Below are 23,335 nucleotides of genomic sequence, written 5' to 3' on the forward strand. Positions count from 1 at the left end.
TAGAATTAATGACCAAATTGAAAAGCATTTGGTTTTTCTAACCAATTCCCATGAAAACTGTTTGTGCATGAGATGAATTTACATCTTTACTTGTTTATGCAGATGATGCTAATTGTTACATGGAATGATTTGAAAGAAATACTCCGATTCAAATTCACTAGTTGGCTCATTCACTCTCGAAAAAAAAAACATTTATTATGAACAGTTGATTTTCTTTCTTTGAAAAGATTCACTTTGGGTCTTACAATAGTAGACTAATATTTCCAGCCATTCAAATTATATTATATTATTTTATTTAAATTTAGAAAGTCAATACTTTTCAAAGTTATGACATGCCCACTCTAATTTTAATTTAACACATTTGAAATTAAAACTTTGTATCTCTCAGTCAGTCAATATACAAATCAAAATAGTAATAAAATGAGCATCTTTTGACTAATTTTTATTTATTTATATTTGTTCAAAATGTATATTAAATTCTTAAATAATGCAGTTGAGAGATGTTTTATTTGCATCCTCAATAAAGACATTCTTTGACATTTTCAATTAATCACATTTTATGTTCTTCTTGTATTTGTACTGATGTATTTTTGAGACAAGACTGTTTATCTTTACAATACATAAATTTACCCTTTTATTAAGAAACTAATACTGTGAGTCTGTGAGAGAGCTAATCTTTTTTTTTATATATATAAATAATAATAATAATAATAATACTGCTTGTGCAGACACTGACTGTCTGTGTTCTTGTCCCATAATAATAATAATGTTTGATATGAGCTGTAAAATGTAATAACATATAAGACAAAGAGAACCGCTTGCTAGGTAAATATTAAAACAAAATATTTGATCAGAAAATATCCAAAAAAGGAAAGATAGAAAGAAAGAAAGAAAAAGGAAAGGGAGATGGAGGGGTAGAATTGTAATAGTGAGAAGAAAGAAGGGTATATGCTTAGGAATCATCTCAGAGATGGTACTTGGACCAACAAAAGGATAAGCTGTTAGTACCGATACAATGTATACTCTCTCTCTCTCTCTCTCTCTCTCTCTCTCTCTCTTCCTAAAGCAACAAAATCTTAATAATAATTCCTACACTGTGTTATTAGCGGTGTTGTGTTTCTTTCGTATATATATACAATACAGCTGCGCTGCTGCTGCTGCTAAGTCAAAATCATTCTTCATTCAATATTATATAAGTAAGTAAGTAAGTAACTATTCCAAGGAAGGAAGGAAGGAAGGAAAGACGAGAAAAGTGAGATTCAGATTTAGTCATGAGCGGAGGAGGGAACAGATTCAGCGCTATTGAGACGGAGTACATAAGGAAGCATCATAAACATCAACTGGACGAGGATAATCAATGCACTTCTGTTCTAGTTAAGCACATCAAGGCGCCCATCCATCTAGTACGTATTATCATTTTCAATTCTCATCTTCTTTCTTTCTTATTTATTTAACCTAGTTGTTTTGTTTTGTTTTGTCAAGGTTTGGTCATTGGTAAGAAGATTTGATCAACCGGAGATGTATAAGCCGTTTATAAGCAGGTGTAGTGTAGTCAAAGGAAATCTAGAAATTGGGAGTGTTCGGGAAATCAATGTGAAATCAGGTCTTCCTGCTACAACCAGCACTGAAAGGTTGGAATTCCTCGACGACAACGAGCATATCCTTAGTATCAAGATTGTTGGCGGCGATCATAGACTCAGGGTATTATTTATTTATTCTATTCTATTCTTCTTTTTATTTCTAATTACAATATTCCTTATATATATACATATACAGAACTATTCTTCTATTATTTCTGTACACCCAGAAATAATAGAAGGAAGAAATGGGACGCTGGTGATTGAATCGTTTATAGTGGATGCACCCGAGGGTAACACAAAGGAAGAGACCTGTTTCTTTGTGGAAGCCTTGATCAAGTGCAATCTCAAGTCCTTGGCTGCTGTCTCCGAAAGCATGATGGCTGATCAACATCAAACACCCCCACCACCCCCTTTAATTAATTAATTAGATACACCACCACCACCGCCTCTTCTTATTACTACAAACACCAACAAGGGATTGCCACTCAAACCCTAATCCTTCCTTTCTCTTTCGTTTTCACTCTGCTTTCCTTCCTTCCTTCCTTTGCTTGTCTCCTTGGTTTAACAACATATTAATATTATGTAGTAGGATTTTGCTCAAATATAAAAAAAAATCACATCTTCCATGGAGTCTTGTTTGGTAAATTATTATTATTATTATTATGATAGTAGAGACTTGAGAGAGTGGTGGTGGGTCTCTTCAACTTTTAGTTCCAAGCATTGTCGCATTCCAATTCAATATCTGATTTGCCCATTCAATACCATATTTGAGCATATCTACAAATATATATATATAGATAGATATATATAGATTTCTCTTTTTCCTCGACCTAAAAAAATAAGATAGATTTGGGCTTTCCCACCAACCAAACACGACTTAATACACACAAGTATATTATTACTAACTTACAGCAAACAAGAACAGGGCAAGGCAATAAATAAGACCAAGACAAGAAAGATTGATAAAAGTAAAAATCCTCGTAAATAAATCAATCAGGGAAAAGGAACTAACTTGTCTAAGGAATGAAAGAGTTGGATGATGATTATATCTGTTTAGTTAACCAACACAAGACCAGAAATGTTTAATCCTTCCGGGGGAGGGGGGAATTAGAATACTACAGGAGGATTCGATGGGTGGGGGGATAACAAACTTATATCCTTCTTAGAAATTCAGAAACCAAACACAACCAACCCGGGCGTTTTTTAGTCAAAGCAAAGCAGCCTGCCAAGAAAGAAGAGAAAACGCTATATCTATGCTCTGGCTATTGAGGGTGATAAGGAGGCATTCCTCCATGAGGCATGCCGCCATTGTGTCCATGCATTGGCATCATCCCTTGCCCCATATTAGGAGGCATGGATTGATGAGAGCCCCAGCCAGCAGAAGAAGATGAGTTCTGCTGATTCTGATGCTGATGGGGACCAGATGAGTAGGGTGGAGGACCTGCATTGTACTGATGATGTTGTTGTTGTTGTTGATGATGATGATGATGATGTGAGCTGGGACCTCCCATTCCTAATGGCTGTTGCTGTTGTTGTTGTTGCTGTTGCCCTAAAATTGATGGTTGAGAACCACCCATCATTGGACCACCACTACCACCAGCAGGTATTGTGTAGTCTCTGCTTCTATCATTGTTCACCTGTAGTAACCCACCAGTTAATTCATCATCAACTTTCCATCAGATTTAACTAAAATTTCATGCACACCTTTATACTGAGATCTGTATGACGAGAATATGAGATGTGAAGTTTGCAAAATCCACCGTCATATATACAGTGTCCTTCCAATGCCTCTTTCGCAACCACACCCATTTGAACATCTGCCAGTACCACCAACCATAAGGGTACCATACACACACACACATATATATATATATATATATAAGCATTACTTTTATGTACTAAAGTTATTTTAGAGCCTACCAGGGTACTGAACAAGAGCTTGAACACCACCATTTTTGTCAAACATTGCAATCTTCATCACAGGTCCAAAGGCAGAGAATACCTGAATCAAGCACAGCAATAAAGGATCACTCCAACATTCACATGATACAAAAATATTCTTACATACCATGTGCAGCACATCCAGGGTCACTGCATATTGCATGTTCTCAATAGAAGCTAGAAGAACATTGCTCTCGGGCTCCATTTTCTTTCCATCCACACCCACACTGAGCTGCAATCATTAAATGAACTCACATAAGATCATTGTGTCCTGAGTTATTCTAATCTAAGGCACAATGGGCTTGTAATGGCTGTATAAAGCCCACTAAGAGTAGTATATAATGTGTAAAATTAGGATGAGGTTGAATATATAATGAATGAATATCAAGAGTGTAAAACTCATATCAAGGTATGCAGGATTTCTCCTAGTCTCTCATCTAAAGGCTTAGGCTATTCCTTTCCCATCTCTTCTCTTCTTGTATTCTATTATCCCATCTTATTCTAACATGTTACACATTGCCAGTGTAAATTCAACCAGTCTATTCAATTCCCAATTCTTCTGCTCTCGTATCAAAATGTACCTTTGTGGAGGTAAAAAAATAAGTCAAAGAAATACTCAATAAATCTTGAAGAGTCTATTACTCCTTTACCCATGACTATTTCTACACAATGACAGTTTACATTATAATTAATCTGCCAGCGCCGAGAACAAAAAAATTGTACCTGACCATTTGCATCTATGGCAGATGGAGCAACAGGAAGGAGAGGATTTGTATAATCCCTGTACACAAAGCAGAACAATGATACATCAATTGAACATGAAGAAAGAAAGTAGGGTGAATTAGTGGAGAAAAAGGTTAAAAGATTAACAATATACCTGCTTCGATGGCTCTGAAACTTGACACTCAGATCTGTATGGGCTGAATATGTTATTTTAAGGCTGCAAGGACTTAGATCTGGAATCAAATACCTAACAATCACAATAAAAGAGTTAGTTGATTGTATCACAGGACTGAAGAAAGTATTTAATGAAAGTCTGAATTAAGAATAAGGATAATTTATCCGGTACAACCTACACTGAACACAGCAAATTTCCAAACTTAACACACATAAGACATGCTCACTAACAGTCAATATAACACACTCCTATACCATTTCCTTTCTCACACTTAGCTTGCCTCTCAATAAGATAAAGAATAATACAATCAAAATAGTATGATATGGAAAAAATACGTGTCATATGTGTGTGTGTGTGTGGCATGGGTACTAAATAGAGTTAATCTAGAAAAGCTACACTACAGAACTAAGAGTCAGAGATTCATAGCGACAAGGAGCGTGATATAGTATGTACCCCACTAGCAGACTCATAATGAGCAGCCCAATGTACGAGCATCACATCACATCTAGAGATATATCATCCATAACACTTGGACAACACCCCAATCCAAACATAAAATCCAACATCACCTCGGAATGCTTCTCCCATCAAGGGCTTCTTTTGCTGAAGACGCCGTAGGTGAATCAGAAAACTGAACCAGAGCCTGAAGAAAATCTCACATAGTATTAACACACAAACTAGTTACACAAAAGGGCATATATGCAAAATCTGTTCTGACACAGACCTGGAAACCTGCAGTCTTCTCAAAGGTGGTAATCTTATGCACAAATCCAAAAGCAGAAAACACCTGCAAATGTCATGTTCAATCATTACTGACAAAATTAAGAAGACAACTTCAAACAAAAATACTTGTTTCTCTATGCATACAGTCCCAGTGGGGGAAGAGTATACTTTGACGGAGAGATACTAATGATGAGAATCCAATAAGAAGTATGGCCTGTGAAAAGAAGTATAAATTGACTAGTTTCTAGTCAAGGACTGTTGTGAAAAAAAAAAACATTAACACAGACAAAAATTGCATAAAAACAAAGTAAAAGAAAACATAACTGGAACACTAGAATGACTACTTGTCCAGCATACCAACAGGTACTTCACAGTCAATCAATTATGAATTAACATACATGGAGGAAACTCAAACAGTTAAAACATAATGAAACATGCATTAAAGATGTGGTAGATATCAAGAACCTAGTGCTGCAAACACAGTAAAGCTAAAAACCCACACAAACGCTGATAATCAATTCGTGCCTGAAATTACAAAATTCGAGTTTAAACTATCTCAACTAACAGAACATTGGATGAAAAGTATAAGAGACATTGTGAAGAACTCATCAGACTCCAATAAAATACATCAAGGCCACAATGCAAGAGAAGCAGCCTAGAAACAAATATTTTGTCTCCTAAGTACTTTTGCCCTACTTTCCGGAGGTATATCATGTCCAAGGAAAATTGGTTACAATCAAAACATTATGAATTAACCCAAGCATGAAAGGAAGATGATACACCTTCAAATTACTTAGTTATACACCAAACACATAAAGAATGTGACCTGCCTCTATCATGATTTGCGCACACTTACATATAGCAGCACTATTATGTTAAGTAATGAATTTTTTTCCAAACTACAAGTTAGAAATAAGGGGACAACTCTCCACATGAATCAACGATGTAAAGACTGGGAATGACATTATGCAGCAAATAAGGACTTTTACAAGAGATCTACTATTGCAGGAAGGCTATTATATCTAGACAAGCTTCATACCAAACTATAGGAAACATAAAACCAATATTAAAATCAGCGTATGAACTTTTAATGGACATCATTACCATACAAATGTAATATGCAAGACATTTAAATTAGAGAACACTTAATTATCAATGACCTGAAAATACAAACAAGAGCCTGAACTTCCCAACTAAGGGAATCAAGATTAAAAGAAAAATAATATTAATATATCTTCCCAGCACAACCACTTCTAAAATGCAGAACAATTCAGGAGTCTATAAGATAAACTATCCCTCAGAGCAAGAGACCAACTTAACATGTGAAAAATCACTGAGGCATAGACACAATAACCAATAGCCTTCAGTGGTTAAACAAATAAAAGTATGCCAATGATAACTCTGTTATCAAAGGAACTTCGCAGAACCATGCAAAACAGGGGACAGATGAAGCAGCAAATTTCAGAAGCATCTAAACTCTTAAGTCGGATGGAAGGAAGATGAGGAAGAAGGGAAGAAAGAGCCAGTGTTAGGGAAAGGAGAAAAGAGACAAACACTCATTCGCTCTTTCTCCCGATGCAATAAGCTGCCAGTGTAGATATTTCCTTGACATAAGCCTGCTGATTCATCCACACTCGTGTCAAAACATAGCTTTATGAAATAAAAGATCTACTATCACGAGGGGTAGATAGATGTATAAAGGCTAATCAGATCATGATATAGAATGTCCTTTTTTGTTTCCCCTTCTTTTAGCAGCGAGATGAGTCACTAGGGTTCTTACCAAATGCAAGACATCAATGCTCACAAGGCGCGCATCATTGCCCTCAATTGTTACCAATAATACATTTCCAGCAACATCTGCACTAGTTTTGTTGTTCACTATTTCTTGCCTGTTGGAATATTGCAGGTAAACCGTTTTCCCTCGCACTTGAGCTGGATCAGAGGATGAAGCATAGTATGATATCATTGCAATAGCTTGGTTTAACTCAGCCTGTGAACATTATTTTTAGACATGTAATTAATTTCTGCTAATAAAATAGATAATAGCAACCAACAAAAGGATAGAACAATGGAACAAGGAGGAAACTTACAAACTCAATAAAAGCTTGATTCCTATTGGCCCCAACATTACATTTTGTGTTGACTACTTTACCGAAAGGTTTCCCCAGTTCAACCAGTTCCTCTTCCGTGCATTCCCATGGTAAGTTTCTCAAGTGAAGCACCTTTGATGGAGGTTGTGTGTAGCGAAATTGCGGTTGACTAGAGACTGATGACATGACAATAACCTGTATTCATCACCAAGAACTCACTCATTCAAGGGTAACATATGAAATTGATGAATCTTCTAGAACTAGCCTAAACGAATGGAATCAATAAACAAATACTAATATTTAGAATTCGTTCAAATGGAAGGATAGACAGATAACACCAGACTATATTGCAAATCTACACACAAACGCTTAGATAGAGAACACGGAGCATAGAATAGCATAGCATAGCATAGCATAGACGCGATGCAATCTCGGAATAGGATTAGAAACCAGAACAGATGAACTAAACTCTATACAGATAATTAATGAAGAACAAGAACAAAAGGAACCTGAGATAAGTCGTCCAAACCCCTTACAGTAGTTTCTGGAGAAAAATAGGGTTCGGAGAGGGGAGCGCGATAACAATGAACCCTTGATGAAGTTAGGCGCCGGATGGGAGGCACATTATAATGCAATCCGTGAACATTAGTACTACTTACTGCCAATGCGATATATGTCGGCGTACGATAACCGAGGGCTTTTTGGGTCACACTATATATATTTGTTAAGCAACTCAATTTGTATTTTTCTAATAAACAAATATATATTAAATATTTTTTTTTACAATAATATAAATATTAAATGCATCCTTAAAATATAATTTTTTAAAATAATTATTAAAGTATTAGTCATTTTCAAATTTATTGTTTTTTAACTTAAAAGTTAATTCTTTAACCTTTTTTTAAGATATATCATCACCTTTTTTCTTTTTTTCCATATATAAAAATATAATATAATATAATTTTTTTAATAAAATAAAAGAGTTTAGTCACTCTTTAATTTTTTTATTATTTAATGCATGTTTTTTAATATATATACTAAAAGTCTAAAATATATAAATATAATAAACATTTAGTCCATACTCCATACAAACTTATTATTTATAATTTGAGAAAAGAAAATTTTATAAATATAGAGTATATATATAGTAGTAATAATACATATTGAGATTTTTTATTTTTTATGATTGTCCTTCCATCATTTTTATTCTTAACAAAATTTACATGTATCATTATTTATATATAAATAAATATATAGATAAAAAAAAATATATAATGATAAGGTATCTGTGTTAAAAATAATATTTAAGAGATAAAAAATTACTTCATTATAATTTTCTACCTTAAAAAAATAAAACAATTTAATTATTAACATTCAAAATATAAAATAGTTAATAATTTAAGTGATTATCTAAGAATTCATTTTCAAGGATTTATTTTAAAATAATTTTATACAGAATCAGAGTCGACCCCAAGTTTTGGGCTGCCCCAGCCCCGTTAGAAAAAAGTTTGATATTTTTTGTTACTCTAGGTCGAGTTAAAAAAATTAATAAAAAAATGTTTTTTTTTGTGAAGTTTGAACCCATAACAACCAGACTACACTATCTTATGTTCAAAACTACAATATATTTAATTAAGAGAAATAATTAGGTGATGGAATTTGGTGAGGGAATGACGTGACATAATCTTATTCGCTTAAAAAATTAAATAATTTCTCTTTTTTCTCTCTTTCCTCCCACTTTTACATTTTCCAACCAATGAAGTGATGTCACGTTATTCCCTCACCAAATTCTCTCCCTCTATCACTCATCTTTAATTAAAACCTTATTATTTTTAATAAATGGGCTGCCATAGGGAGTAGGCTGCCCTAGCCCCTAGGACTTGCCGGGCTTACCCCAGAGCCGACCCTGTATAGGATATATATATATATATATATATATATATATATTAGACTAAAAAATTGATATTTATAAACATGAATAATCCTTCAAATTTTATGTTGTTAAACATATAACATGAGTTTCTCTCTGTAAGGGAAGTCAAGGCGAATTGGATGGTCTAAGAACTTTTAACAATTTTAAAAGGTTTATTAAATTTATATATAGCAGTGCAAGCTCATAAAAGGTTTATTAAATAGGAAGATTATGAGAATAGGGCTACATAAAGATTATTTATAGACATATTAACAAATTCACCTGATTTATAAAGAATAAGTTAGTACAACAATTTATAAATAATCTCTTAAACTCTTTGAATTAAGTTGGAACATGCCTATAAGCTATAAGGTATCATGTTCTTTTTAATTCAAAAAAATATATAAATTTATAATTTTATAAAAACAAATATTAAAAAAATGAAATAAATTTTGTATAGCTCAAATGCTTTAATTTAAAAAAAAAATATTTAATCTAATATATAATTTGAAAAAAAAAACTTTTGTACATTCATTTCATTCATAATTTTTTATTTATTTCTATCATGCTCATTGACATTTTTTTTTCAAATCTTATTTTTTGAATTACAGTAAATATAAATATATATATATATATATATAAATATATATATATTACAATTATCTTATAATCATAACATAATTCTGAATTTTGAGTTGTTTTATTCTCATATAGAAAAAGTTGATATTTTTTTATTATCTTATATCTAGTTTAAAAAATTAATAAAATAAAATTATTTTTTTTTGGTAAGATTTGAACTTTTAACTAAATACAAATTCTTAATTTTTATTTTATATTATGTTTTATGTTTAGAAAAATATTTTTATATTCCTTAAATCTAATAAACTATATTATTTTTCTTTATCTACAGTACACAAATTTTATGATGGTATATATTATATAGTGACAAATCCAAAATTATAATTAGGATGGACAAAATATATTTTTTTTAAATAAACATAAAGAAAATGAAAAACATTAGTATAAATACAATTATTTTTAAGAGGGTGAAATAAGTCAATATTACATTGATGTTAATTATTTTAAAAAATTAATTATTTATTATAAAATACTATTTGGATATAAAGAAATAAACATACCCTAAATGATAAAAAAATATCATAAATTATAAAATCATTTAAACCATATAAACAAACCTACCAAAATAACTATCCCCCTATTTTTTCATTCAAATAAATATAATCAAACAACCTAACTTAATATATTTGACATGTTCTCTGATCTAAATTCTAATGTCTTCAACAATTCGTCTATGGCAATGCTTATATATATAAAGGGGTCCTTCTTCAGTCTCCCTCCCGAGAACAAATCCCGCCCAGTGCTGCTGCGAGCCGTCCACAGTCCAGCCTCTAGTTGGAGGGAATATTGAAGCTTGCTACAATCACAGCAGCTAGCGGCGAGGCTCACGGCCGCCAAAGGCGATGCATGTGGATGCCGGCTGCTCAAAACCATGCCTAATTACAATATCACTCCAAAGATTCGTTCCTACAGTCCTGTATTGATATGTTACTGTCGAAACCCGGAGGAGGCAGAGAAAGAAAGCATAACGTGTTAGAATAGTTCTTGAGAATGCTGAATATCGAAAGTTAGTCCAACAGTAGTACTGGATAGCTAAAGGTGTGTTGTAGTAGGCAACTCCATATGGATCAAATGATGATTGGTATTGGCTTTATGATGCTGTCCAGTTCAAGTGTTTGTTTGATTGTGACAAATGATGAAATGCGAGACCATATATATTTTTGAACTATTTGGTACAAGTTTCTTCCTCATATGGAAAGAAAGACATCAGGTCCGATTTTGATGCCACCTTCTTATTCTATATATAGTTATTCAGGAATCTGTTAAAGGATCATGGCATGTATGTACCCCAATCTTATGAAACTGGTGAGGAGGAGTCTTCCAGAGTCTGGCTTTGCATCACCAGCCAAGATTCCGTTAGGTATATATATATATATTAGCAGTATTTTTTTTCATATTCTCTCCGTTATTGAAATAAAGAACTCTTAACCCCGTACCCTAGTCAAAGTATACCAAAATGTCACGACGTCGATTCTATCTGAAAGACGGAAAGCGCTTTAAATTTAAACGGGAAACTCTAATTCGAAACCTCAATTACAAATTCAGATTCACAGATGTTATTTATTTAAGATTAACCTATGTTTGTAAATTATATAAAGAGCTTAGGGTTAGGCTTATGGCTGGGCTGGGCTGGGCTTCACAAAAATATAATATATTCAGACAAGGAGATTGTTTTCAATATGCTCATATATATATATGATGTATTAGTTACGTAGCAAGATGAAAAATGTTTGAAAATTCTCGATCTCCTCCTCCACACCATTCTGACTTCTGACTTTCTTTCTATGGAACCTCCTAGATTAGATTAGATTTGTTTGAAGGAGAAATGGTCAGCAGTTGGACTATTAATCCTTTTAAATATTTATAACTTGACCTTACCTTACTTATTAGACTGGTCGTGTAGGACCAAACTTTCAATTCATTCAAATTATTTTCTCTTCAAAAACACTGCCCCCCTTAGATCGACTGGTAATCCTTAATTAAGATGGATATGGAGAATGATGATCTGATAAATGAGTTGAAAAATGGGATGGAGTTGGCCAAACAGCTCCAAATACATCTCAATGTCCCAAATTCTTCCAACCATAACCGCAAACTGTTAGTAAACAAGCTCCTTTCTTCTTACCATAAAGCTCTATCAATCATCAACAACAACATCAACGGATCATCTTCACTGAAAACTGATCAATTCCATTCTGATCACCACCATCAAAACTTCACTCCAGACAACCCAAAAAAGAGGTATACATATATATAGTTTACCTTTTATTCTTGTGTTCATTATTAATGTTTTTGTTTCTATCTTTTGTTAGATGCTATTACAAATCATCCCACGGCTACAAAACACAAGAAAGGAACATAAAATTCCAAGAAACTAATTTGTCACGCCCCATGGTCAACTCAAAGGAATCCATTAACAACAATATCGAACAACAACAACACCACCACCTCGGATTCATCACAAATGACGAGTTCTTAGGCAGCAATCATGATGTTTTCCCGAAGCCTTTGTCAAATGATCATGATCAAATCCCACCCATACTACAGGAATTTGATGAAACTATAACCGATGAGTCGAGATTTTTATTGGGTCCAATATTAGATCAATTTGAACCTTCCCACATCTTCGACAATGCAAGTTTTTTTTGAACAGGGGACAATCTCATAGTATCATTTATGAACTTCGGTACTGATTTTCTTAAACCATATATAATATCTCATTATTGTAATTTCCTTTTTATATTTGTATTTTCAATGGAACTCATTCACTATATTACTTACAGTCATTGTATAATCTAGATAAACAGAACAAATGTCTTTTCCATGAGTTATTTTAAATAATTATATAAGAGATATATTATTTTTCATAATTAAGTTATTTTAAATTTTAATTGATTTAATTATTAAAATATTTTTTAATTTAATTTAATACAAATATTTTATTATTTTAATTGATTTGATTGTTAGAATTATAATAAGGTAATTTATAAAAAAAACTATTAAATATATAAAACGGATCAAAGTCCAAATTTGACATATACTCTTAAATTAGTTAATATTTATTATTTTAAAATTTTATTTTAAGATTTTTCTGTTTCATTTTTACAAAAATTAAATTAGATTATATTCACAAATTGTTTCAAAATAAGTTATCACTTATTTAAAATAAATTAGAAGTATTATAGATTTTGCAACAATATTTTATAAAAAAAATAGGAAATTTTATTTTTGTAAGGATAAAACATATTTAGGTTGATAATAATTCATAATAAACAAAAATTGGGTACAATTTATTTTTTAAAGAGAATAAAAAATTAAAATCATCAACAAATGTAATTTTTGTTTTAAAATACTCATCATTAGAAGATGCGGACTGAAAAATAAAAATTTAGAGAGCCTAAGGATTTCACATCTTTTTCTTGATCATTTTCCTATTAACTTTTCATAAAATTTATATAATCCTAAAAAGTTTTTGTTCACCTGGATCTTACCTTAAAGAATAACTACCCATATATGTACAAATAATTGTTAATTGTAATATTACAGTGCTTTTTAAATAAATAAAAAAAACTTATATATAATGAAAACAAACACGGTAGAAACACTCATAAGTCAATATAGAATATAGTCAATAAATAAATAGTAAAATATATACGTATTAAAAATAAACTGTGGACTCACATGATCTCATATATATTTATGTTAGGTGATCGAGATAATATGTTTGCAGACACAAAATGATGATTGTTAAAAAATTACTTTTAAATAAACTCATATTATATATATAAATTAGTTTTAAATAATCTTGATATAAAATTTAGTTAATTTGATAAAAGTGTTATAAATTAAGATTACTTAATTTTTAATATTAATCTATAAATCTTAATATTTTATATTTTAACCGAAGAGTGAGAGAAATGGTCCAATAATACTTATTCTCTACAATTAGCTTATTGGGCCTGCGTTCTGTCACTGATGGGCTTTACCCTTTTTGCTGGAATATTCTTATTTAGTATCTCGATTCTCGAGTTAATAATTTTTAAATAAGAATAACGATTATAATTTTATTGATTTTTTTTTTCATTTTAAATTTACTATTTTAATATACAAATTTACATATAAGAAAAGTAAATTTATATTTACAAATTCAAAAAATAAATTATTTGTTTAAAAAAATTAATTTTGTAACTATAAATTTTAAAAATTAATTTTCACTAAAAATACCTAAAGATAAAGTGATATGTAGTTTTTAAAAGAAACTAGGACTTCTTTTTAGTATTTTTTAAAAATTAATTTTATACTTAATTTATAGAAATCAACCCTTTTAAGTAAACTCCCGAATTTTGATTATCTTAATATCAATATATAATACATTTAAACTTATCAAATATATATGTCAAATGCCAAAGAATTTTATCAATGTTAAAGTATATTATTAAATGTTTTCCTCCAACCCCAACCATATCAAAAGAGAAAACCTAACTAGCTAGGTAAACATGGTCAGGAAGGAAGGAAGTAAAAAATAAATTGATAAAAAAAATGCTCATTTAAAATTTACCCAAAATGAAATGGTGTTGATTTGAATAATAATTAGTTAAAGAGGTAGCTAAAACAAAGTGTGGTCCTAATGATATTCTTGTTGTTTCCTTAGCTAGGTTCAAGCAAGAAAATGCCAAAAGAAGAACAAGTCGAATTTGCAGGTAGTTTGGTGGATATTAAAAACATTATTAATTAAATTAGTTTTCGAATTCTTTGGACCACTAATGATCAGAATTGATGCGTCCATGTGACATGTTAATATATATATAGGCCCTGTATATCTAGTCTCTATATATACATAATTAATAACTGAATATTTGTTCTAATATTATTAATAACTAATAAGGGACCAACATCTATGAATGAAACTATCACATTGCTCTTTTAATTAGTTATATCATAGATATGCTTATTTTAAGGAGACCAGGTTTAAGCAACTTTAATTAATTTGTAGTGATCATGCATGCATTATTATTTATGTAAACAAAAATTGACATTGATAATCATATCATATGACTACTAAATAATTCATTGAATTGTTGAAGAAAAAATATTAAACTGACATGTTTATTAAATAAATAAAAAATGAGTTACAGTGTATTTTTTTTTTAAATTAATAAAATTTATTTTATTATATCGTGTAATTCACATTGTAAACTTCCCCTTTTCTTTTGATTTTTGTTTAACTCTTTTCACATTTTGTACAAGACAGATTTAGTCATCAATGTATTTTTCGAAAGCATTCGGATAGGATAGAACGTCACGATCAATGTTTATAACATTATATATTATTTATAGCATATATATATATACTCATTTAAACTTGAGTCTAAATGGGAAAAGTTTAAACTTAAATAACAAATAATTTAACACTTTTCTTGATTCATTGTTTGGAGTTGGACTTGATGATTTGAAATAAGTTTATTACTACTATATGAATAGATCTAATAAATGAACTATCATAATCAACTTTTACAAGAAAAAGAAAAAGGAAATGGTAAGAATAAAGCAATTCGATCGGAAACATTAATGATAAATATTTTGAAATGATTTCCCTGACTAACTAATAAACTAGATCCGTGAACCTAGCTAGCTAGCTATCTTCTGGTACATGATCATGATCAATATCCTAAAAGATTATAATGTCGTCCTAGGCTCCTCCTAGTTAGCTAATAGCTAGCTATAAATAATAACAATTGTTCACATGATTAATTAGATAGATGTTCCCTTCTAATTATATATAATATGCTCTCATACAAGAAAAAACTTAAATAAAATGCATATAATTAATAATAATAATAGATTAATGTAAACCAATTGTTCTTTCCCTTTCTCTTTTTTTTTTTTTTCCATGTCCCTCTAATTGATCATCAGCACCTTCTCCACCTTTTATTTTAACATATCAAAGTATGAAACTTTCACATGCAGAGAGAGAGAGAGAAAGAAATAAAGAGATGGAAAAGAATGAATTAGCAGAATGTTTGCTGAATTTGTTGTGCAAGTTCTTCAGCGCTAAGCTGGCATTCAATTCCAATCTGTCAAAAAAATAAAATAAATATTGATTAACATTTAATAAATAAAGACAAATAAGTTAATATAATTTACCTTGATAGTGAAAGAATTAAGCATGGTTTCATCAATGGTGGTAACGCTGACATGTAAAATCTCGAGGGCTAAGTTCTCGAGTGCTGAAATGATCTTCACAGCTTGACCGGGTATCTTCGGTGAAGTAGTTTTCAACAGAAGATTATTCTGGCTAGAAAACTTCACCTCCACGTCAGCAATGTTCGACTTTGAGCTGGCCGCTAGCTCGTTCACACAAACACTATTATCGATGACAACAACATGGGAGGAATTCGAAGAACACGGTGAAGGTACTAAAGCAGGTGGTGGTGGTGGTTCAAGTGGGTAATTATTAGCTCCGGCGGCAGCCTGAGATGGCGGCGGCGGCGGTTTGAGTTGGTATGGGCTTGTGGACTGTGGAGTTCTTGGGCTTATGGGGGGTAGGGTAATTAGTCTTGGGCTTAATGGAGGCTTTCTGGGGCTGAGAACGGTAGTGGGTCGTGGGCTTGGGAGGAGCCTAGGGCTGAGGACTTCAGTGTAAATTACTTTGCGCTGCTTTTTAGCTTCTAGGGATTGAAGGATTTGTTGAAGTTCGTCTATGTAATCAATCACCCCTCCTATTATAGATGCTTGATCTCCCTATATTTTCAAACAAGAAGAAAAAAGAACACACTTTGGTTAATGTTTTGTTTTATTTTATAATAAAGGATTATAAAACAATTAATAATTATTAAGAGGTTACCCTTTTGACGTAAAAGGAAGGCATAAGAGAACGGAGGACAGCCAAATGCTCGTTCATTTGTTTTCTCCTATTCCTCTCGACGGTTATATGAGCCATCCTTTGCTCTCCATCTTGATCATCCGGCAGCGAAGGACAAACCGTCGTCATCGTCGTCACCTTCTGCCTCTTACTACTACTATTACTTCTGGGGGATAATGATGATCCAAAGCCGTTGATCTCAGCCACCGTCGGAGGAGGAGGAGGAATAAGTGGTACTTCATTGATGTGGCCTTCTAGGTTTTCGAGAAGGGTGAAAATATCATCGGAGCCGAAGTTGGTTTCACCAAAATCAGAGTCATCGAAAAAGTCGGACAAATTATCAACGCTATCACAACCCATGAATGAATGATGATGATGATGATGATCTTAAATATTGATTTAGGGAAAGAAGTGAAAAGGGTTTAGAAAAATCTGGAGAAAAAGTTATGAAAGTGACTGAAAAAAGTGTGTTTAGTACATATCACAATCACAGGAAGAAGAAGAAGAAGAAGGACGTGTGGTGTTTATGTAATGGAATTGGTGATCTGGTCTGGCCTGGCCTGACCTGGTTTCTATCTATCTATCAATTTCTCTCTCTCTCTTTCTTGGTTTGTTGTTGCGAGTTTCAAGGGTTTTGGCAACGGATGATGATGATGATGGTGATGATGTTGAGAGAGAATCCCAAGGTGAGACGGAAAATGAAGTTAACCTAGAGAGAGAAATGAGAGAGAAGAGATCAAGCCGTTAAAAATAAGAAGGGGATTGGCAGAATATGTCTCATTATGAGATCGAAGAAGAGAGCAGAGAGAGAGAGAGAAAGAGAGTCTTTAAAGTATTGGCATCAATGCAGATAGACGTTTAATGGCTGTCTAGGTTTACACTTTTAAGGCTTTGTTTGAAATCCACTTTTTCAATCGAAACAACTAACTAATTTATATATCATGCTACCATTGATTCAGACCTGACATCGTGGATAAACTGCTGCAATGTTTTAATTTGTTTTCTAAACTAATATTAATTACTTCCCTACTATTTTCAAAGATAGTAAGCTATTGTTTATTTTCAATATACCATTAACTTCTCTCCATCATTATATAATTTTTCTCATTATAATACTAAATTTAAAAGTATTACGGGTTAATTCGGTTAACACTAATAATGTAGTATTAATATTAAATTAGTTAGGGTTTATGTATGTTTTTTAACTCTGAAATTGACATTTAATTGGAATTAGAATTATGGTCAAATTTCAATTTTTAAGCTCTTTAATATTGAAATTTAGAATTTTAATTTAGATATAATGTAATTTTATAATTCTAAATCCCACTTTTCTATTAACTCGGAATTATAATTAATTTTTTTTTATGTTTTTTAAAATATAATAATTTGTTATTTTACATTTAAAACATAATTAAAATTTCCTGATAATTTTTTTTTTTAATTTAAGATGTTAAAAAATGTTTCATTTTTTATTTTAGTCATTTTAAAATGATATATATATATATATATATATATATATATATATATATATATATATATATATATATATATATATATATATATATTTAATTTAAGAAGTTAATGAACTTATATTTTGTTTTTGAATTTAGAAAGTTAAAATTTCGATATTTTTATTTTGAGTTTAAGAAGTTAACATTTTCAATCGATTCTTCTTTATAATAAAAATCAAAATTTTACAAAAATCTTTTTACATTTGAGCTATCCCAATTTTTAATTAGGATAGGTTATGTCAAACTAATATTTTGATAAAATAAATAATATATAATAAAATTATTTATATTATATTTTTTTCAAACAAAAATTGAGATTAAATTACACTTCTATAATTTTCCTAAGCATATAATAGAAATTAGAATAACATTGTCAATTTCAATTTCACCCCTCCAATCATACCCTGATATAATAACTCATTGTTAGACAAACTAATTTTAGCTCTGAATCAATGATAAATTAGTATTTATGTTGTTAATTAATACCAATGTTAAATTAATTAGTGTTCATTCTGTTAAAATATAATTTTAAGAAAATCCATTAAATAAAATAAAATTATATAAGAAGAGAAAAGGAAAGATTGAGTCGGGTCATAGAGCAATATTGTCTCCGCGCTTGGGAGAGAAAAAAAAAAGAGTAAGACAATACGTGCATCTTGAAGATTGATGATCCAACACACATGAACAAAAACACCACCAAAAGTTGGGGGTATTTGTGTTTCATGGAATTTCCTAGATTCAGTTATTATATTAGACTATCATCTCTCATAAAGAGAACTTGATGATCGACTAACAATATTTAAATTTCGAGAAATTATAAGAAACGGAAATTTTTTTAAAAAATTAGTAAATAATGTGTCATTTCTGGAATGGATAAAAAATTCTTTTATATTCATTAAGAAATGATACGTTATTTAATACAATTTTTTTTCAATATTTTTTTCGTTTCCTATCATTTTTTTAAATTGATCAAATAATAATAATATATATATATATATATATATATATATTAAGAGTAATCACTAACTTAATTAAAAAATATATAATTAATAGAGTAAGAAAATATTTTTAATATTATGAAGTAAGACAGTAACCACTTTTAACTTAAATACTTCTTAGTAAACAAAAGGTTAAGCAATTCTCTCTAAACTTGAGTTATTTAATGAGAACAAATTATTATATTATGGAAATTTTGTGAGTGTAGATATTGTTTACTAGAATTCTATTGTGGGTTGGAGCAAATTGTTTGACCATAATAAATGTCCTTTTGAATTATTGTTCTAAGATATCTTGTTTTTTTAGTTAGACCAAGCTTTGGATAATTGTGTTTTAAGAACCATTGGTGTTTGATTGTATTTTAGTTTTTTCATATTTTCTCCTCATTGACTTTATCAAACAAAAAAAATAAGTTAGAGCCATAATTCCAAAAATTACAATTACTTCAAGCAAAAAGTGAGGCCTTAGGTTGAGGTTCATGGTTATTTGGATTTTTTTATCCTAAATTGAATATATCACTTGAATCATTTAATCAATCTTTTTATCTATTAATTTATTAAAATTATTTTTTATTTTTTAATATAAATTAATTATTAAATAGAAATATAAAGAGAGAAAGAATAATTTGGTAAAAAAAAATTAAAAACCAAATTTTTTAAATTTTAATCAATAAAGGTTTTTGAAAGAAATCTCAAAGCAAAAATCCAAAAAACCTAGAATTGCCTAAGATATTATTACAATTTAAGTCATAACATTAATAATTAAATAAGTTATAAAAGATAAAAATAAAAAAAATACATCGCAAACCTAAAAAACACAATCAATATAATATTTATTTTTAAACTAGTTATTCATTCATAAAAAAAAATACAAATGATTTCAAATTAATGATTAAAAGTGTGTCAAGTACTTGTCACAAGATATTAATAATGGATCATTTAAGTTACTCAACCTTCAATATTCAATCAGAAAATGTTTTTATGGCAAAACACAATCTACACAAAAAAGGAGAAAATTGAATTTTCTTTGATAAGTTGTTATATATATATATATCCTCTTAGAGAATTGAGGAAGCAAAAGGTAACCAAATTCTTATCCATGGTTCATTTATTCAACTTTAATTGATGTTCCTTAAAGATCATGGTTACAAGGGAACTGGAATTATAGACAATGAATCGGTTGGTACATGGTACAACTATATTAGGTTGAATAGAGGATTTTAAAATGAATACAAAATCTAAATAAAATATTGTTGGAAAAGACAAAAATAGGATAATAGAAAAAATAATAATAATACCTTCAAAGAAAGCTAGTGAATTAAATATTACATCTAGTTTTTAACTTTTTATTTTTCAATAACACAATAACTTTTCATATATTTATTATCAAAGTAAAATATAAAAATATAATCTGTTTCCTGTTTGAATTTGTGTTTCTTTTACTTCATAGATTAGGTTAATTCATAGTTCATAATACTATGAAACTTGTGTATTTCTCTCTTTCCTGTTTGAATTTGTGTTTCTTTACTTCATCTTTTTCCTTTCAAAAAATTTAATAGCTTTCTCAATTACTTTTTCTCATGCTCAACCTCGTGATCTCTCATTTAATCAATCACTGTCAATAGCTTTTAATTTTTAAAAAACTTACAAAAAGGTGAAAAATGAAAACTTCTTTTGTTGGTCATGTGTCCAAAATTGGCTGACATATATATTTATTTGAATGAAACCTAGCTTATAAAAAGAATATATATAGAGAAAATTGATAGTAACTAAATGGTGCGGTAGATCGGTCCTTTTCCTAGTCTATAATAGTAATATTGTAAGTAGTAGTGCATTGAAAATTTGCTAATCTATATTGGAATGGAATGAAATGGAATGGGTATTGATATCATCTCGATCGAACTATATATAATATTAATTCAAGAAGAATATGAACATTTACTGTACACATGAACTCTATACTCTATATATGTACATTTTGTCAGGACTAGTACTTCACTCTCATTCTGGACCAAATTAAACAATATTATTATGCCATAAGCTAGATTCTAATTAATATTTTTACCAACTGTTATTCAAAACATATATATTAATTAATATAAAAGTGTTAATTGTTATATCATATATACCATTTTGATATATAATTGATTAAAATTAATTAATTGTGAGTGCATGCAGAATAGATATATATATATTAATTATTTCATCCGACAAAGATTAAATATTTCATTTGAGACTTCATTTTCGCATAAGACCAAAATAATAATAATAATAAATAAGCTGAGTGGACCATATATATATATGTATATGAGGGTTGAAATATTGGAATTGCTATGGCAAAGTTTTATATTAAATAATTAAAGAAAGGGTGGCTATGTCAATTTAATGCAATGTCAGTCATGAGGTTCCCAATTGACAATATGTTATGGGGTCCCTTCTTCACAAATTGAATCAATTAGGTCCCCACCCACCACCATTGTTTCATTTCTAGAGCCAAACCATTTTGTTCTCGAAATTTGGCTTATCAGAAAGATCCATCCATCAATGAATTACTAGCTAGGCAGGCTTACTAATAAATTAATCAAGAACATCAAACTTTCAAATTCAAAATTTGAAGAAAGTTATTAATATTTAAAAGGAACTAGCTAGACAAGTGTCATGACCCATTAATTAATTAATTATATGGATGAGAGAAGGAGAATAATATTGAAATTTATATATAATTATATACAATCAAATCAAGTATTGAAATTGGAAAAGAATTCAAATTAAAAGCACAGACAGCAGCTAGTAGCTTCTTGCAATTACCAGCCAGCTGCATATATGGCTGGCTGCCTGGCTTTTAATTAATATGTATGTCTCTTATATATATAAATATATATATACTACAAATTAAGCATGTCTATATCAGAGATCTGCAAGAGAGATTCGTGATTTGATTGCTTTCCTTATGAAATTTGTATTCAATAGTGTTGTTAATTTATACCTTCTTCAATGCTCTAATTAATTAATGGCTTAATTTCAAATCATTGTGCTCCATAAATACACTATCTATTTTATTGCCCCTTTTCCCAACTTGGAACTCAATCAATTAAGATTTGTATATATACTTCCTGATCAATGTTTAATCATTTGGTTATTAAGTATGAGCCTGTTCGGTTTGGGGTTATTTTAAAAATCTAGAGATAAAAAAAATAATGATTGGTGATGATTTTGAGGAGGTCATAATTATTTTTGGTAAAAAGACTTAAAGAGTATTGATATATATAAATAAAATATAAAATAATAATTTAAAATAGAGGGTATTTTTGTATTTTGGTTAAAGATTTGAGTGATGTGATAGATAAAAAAGAGTGATGTGATAGATAAAAAAGGAATGAAGTGTTATTTGATTTTGTATGGGTTTTTTAAAAAACTCATACCGAACAATGCCTATGTTTTCATTCTGTTCACTTTTCTTTTTTTAACCTTTCCTTTTAAAATCAACCTTCTTTCAAAAATAAAATAAAAATACAATCATAACCATACATAGAAGTTAATTTTAACTACCTTTCGGATATTAAATTTGCATAACTAATATTTGAATAAAATTATTTTGGGTATGATATTCTTACCACATATTTTGTGTTCTTTACAAACTTATAAAATATATCACATCTAATAGTTCATTGTATAGACTTTGTCGGATCATAATCTCTTACCGTAAAAATAGTTGAATGTGTATTAGCACAAATTATTATGAAAAATCAATTAATCTACTTATGATATGATATGTGAACAATAACAGTTTTGTGCCAAATATGGACAAGTAGGCATGAAACCTGTAGGGTGAGCTACATTAATGCTTAAAATACATTTACAGGAGTTAAATTACCCAAATTAGACCTAATGAATAAATCAATATTAAAATGAAATAAAAAAAAAAGTTGTGCATAAAGGAAATAGATTATTCCTATGATCGATCAGACACAAACTCCCACACTAACAATAAGACATCCGTACCAAATTAAAATGGAAAAGGAAAAGTCAAGCTTAAATAGGAAAAAGGAAAATTGATAAAAACAAAATAAAATAAAATAAAATACAACTAAATTACACAAATGCCCACAATAACAAAATTGAACTCACAATATTTTCTACCGTAGTACTGAATTAAAGTGAGCTTAAGCCCACCCAAAAAAATA

At 29.9% G+C, this 23,335-nt stretch overlaps 4 protein-coding genes across 7 annotated transcripts; 2 read left to right on the forward strand and 2 right to left on the reverse strand.

Moving 5' to 3' along the window:
- The first annotated feature begins 1,012 nt into the window (after positions 1 to 1,012).
- On the forward strand, positions 1,013 to 2,368 carry LOC124932414 (abscisic acid receptor PYL8-like). Its single transcript, XM_047473038.1, has 3 exons — positions 1,013 to 1,403; positions 1,483 to 1,701; positions 1,777 to 2,368. The coding sequence occupies exons 1-3, from the start codon at positions 1,272 to 1,274 to the stop codon at positions 2,002 to 2,004; spliced, it is 579 nt and encodes a 192-aa protein (XP_047328994.1). The 5' UTR covers positions 1,013 to 1,271; the 3' UTR covers positions 2,005 to 2,368.
- Positions 2,369 to 2,543: 175 nt separating this feature from the next.
- On the reverse strand, positions 2,544 to 7,895 carry LOC124930142 (polypyrimidine tract-binding protein homolog 2). 4 transcript variants are annotated; one of them, XM_047470502.1, is made up of 11 exons: positions 7,742 to 7,895; positions 7,233 to 7,427; positions 6,923 to 7,132; positions 5,144 to 5,206; positions 4,989 to 5,062; positions 4,399 to 4,491; positions 4,245 to 4,302; positions 3,649 to 3,753; positions 3,501 to 3,582; positions 3,285 to 3,397; positions 2,544 to 3,217 (listed from the first exon to the last, which is right to left on the reverse strand). In XM_047470502.1, exons 2-11 carry the CDS (start codon positions 7,416 to 7,418, stop codon positions 2,843 to 2,845), a joined length of 1,359 nt encoding a protein of 452 aa, XP_047326458.1. In that variant the 5' UTR covers positions 7,419 to 7,427; positions 7,742 to 7,895; the 3' UTR covers positions 2,544 to 2,842. The 4 variants fall into 4 exon arrangements, with proteins under 4 accessions (XP_047326458.1, XP_047326459.1, XP_047326460.1 ...); XM_047470503.1 differs by having other exon boundaries at positions 7,769 to 7,872; XM_047470504.1 differs by lacking the exons at positions 7,233 to 7,427; positions 7,742 to 7,895 and adding an exon at positions 6,697 to 6,758 and having other exon boundaries at positions 6,923 to 7,063.
- Positions 7,896 to 11,771: 3,876 nt separating this feature from the next.
- Positions 11,772 to 12,491, forward strand: LOC124928727. The gene is made up of 2 exons (XM_047468974.1): positions 11,772 to 12,024; positions 12,096 to 12,491. The coding sequence occupies exons 1-2, from the start codon at positions 11,774 to 11,776 to the stop codon at positions 12,430 to 12,432; spliced, it is 588 nt and encodes a 195-aa protein (XP_047324930.1). The 5' UTR covers positions 11,772 to 11,773; the 3' UTR covers positions 12,433 to 12,491.
- Positions 12,492 to 15,324: 2,833 nt separating this feature from the next.
- On the reverse strand, positions 15,325 to 17,471 carry LOC124931963 (transcription factor SPEECHLESS-like). The gene is made up of 3 exons (XM_047472555.1): positions 16,628 to 17,471; positions 15,928 to 16,524; positions 15,325 to 15,857 (listed from the first exon to the last, which is right to left on the reverse strand). The coding sequence occupies exons 1-3, from the start codon at positions 17,003 to 17,005 to the stop codon at positions 15,792 to 15,794; spliced, it is 1,041 nt and encodes a 346-aa protein (XP_047328511.1). The 5' UTR covers positions 17,006 to 17,471; the 3' UTR covers positions 15,325 to 15,791.
- Positions 17,472 to 23,335: the final 5,864 nt, after the last annotated feature.

Source organism: Impatiens glandulifera, chromosome 3 (assembly GCF_907164915.1).
Source record: "Impatiens glandulifera chromosome 3, dImpGla2.1, whole genome shotgun sequence".
NCBI lineage: Eukaryota > Viridiplantae > Streptophyta > Magnoliopsida > Ericales > Balsaminaceae > Impatiens > Impatiens glandulifera.

What these genes read in the sequence shown, in the direction of transcription:
- LOC124930142 (XM_047470502.1), bottom strand. Translation starts at nt 7,418, where the DNA reads ATGTCATCAGTCTCTAGTCAACCGCAATTTCGCTACACACAACCTCCA. An exon ending in ATCAAGCTTTTATTGAGTTT is followed by an intron (nt 7,133 to 7,232) that starts GTAAGTTTCCTC and finishes TAATGTTCACAG; the next exon opens with GCTGAGTTAAACCAAGCTAT. An exon ending in CCATAGATGCAAATGGTCAG is followed by an intron (nt 3,754 to 4,244) that starts GTACAATTTTTT and finishes TAATGATTGCAG; the next exon opens with CTCAGTGTGGGTGTGGATGG.
- LOC124931963 (XM_047472555.1), bottom strand. Translation starts at nt 17,005, where the DNA reads ATGGGTTGTGATAGCGTTGATAATTTGTCCGACTTTTTCGATGACTCT. An exon ending in CTTCCTTTTACGTCAAAAGG is followed by an intron (nt 16,525 to 16,627) that starts GTAACCTCTTAA and finishes TTGAAAATATAG; the next exon opens with GGAGATCAAGCATCTATAAT. An exon ending in TTAATTCTTTCACTATCAAG is followed by an intron (nt 15,858 to 15,927) that starts GTAAATTATATT and finishes TTTTTTTGACAG; the next exon opens with ATTGGAATTGAATGCCAGCT.
- LOC124932414 (XM_047473038.1), top strand. Translation starts at nt 1,272, where the DNA reads ATGAGCGGAGGAGGGAACAGATTCAGCGCTATTGAGACGGAGTACATA. An exon ending in TCAAGGCGCCCATCCATCTA is followed by an intron (nt 1,404 to 1,482) that starts GTACGTATTATC and finishes TGTTTTGTCAAG; the next exon opens with GTTTGGTCATTGGTAAGAAG. An exon ending in GCGGCGATCATAGACTCAGG is followed by an intron (nt 1,702 to 1,776) that starts GTATTATTTATT and finishes ATACATATACAG; the next exon opens with AACTATTCTTCTATTATTTC.
- LOC124928727 (XM_047468974.1), top strand. Translation starts at nt 11,774, where the DNA reads ATGGAGAATGATGATCTGATAAATGAGTTGAAAAATGGGATGGAGTTG. An exon ending in CCAGACAACCCAAAAAAGAG is followed by an intron (nt 12,025 to 12,095) that starts GTATACATATAT and finishes ATCTTTTGTTAG; the next exon opens with ATGCTATTACAAATCATCCC.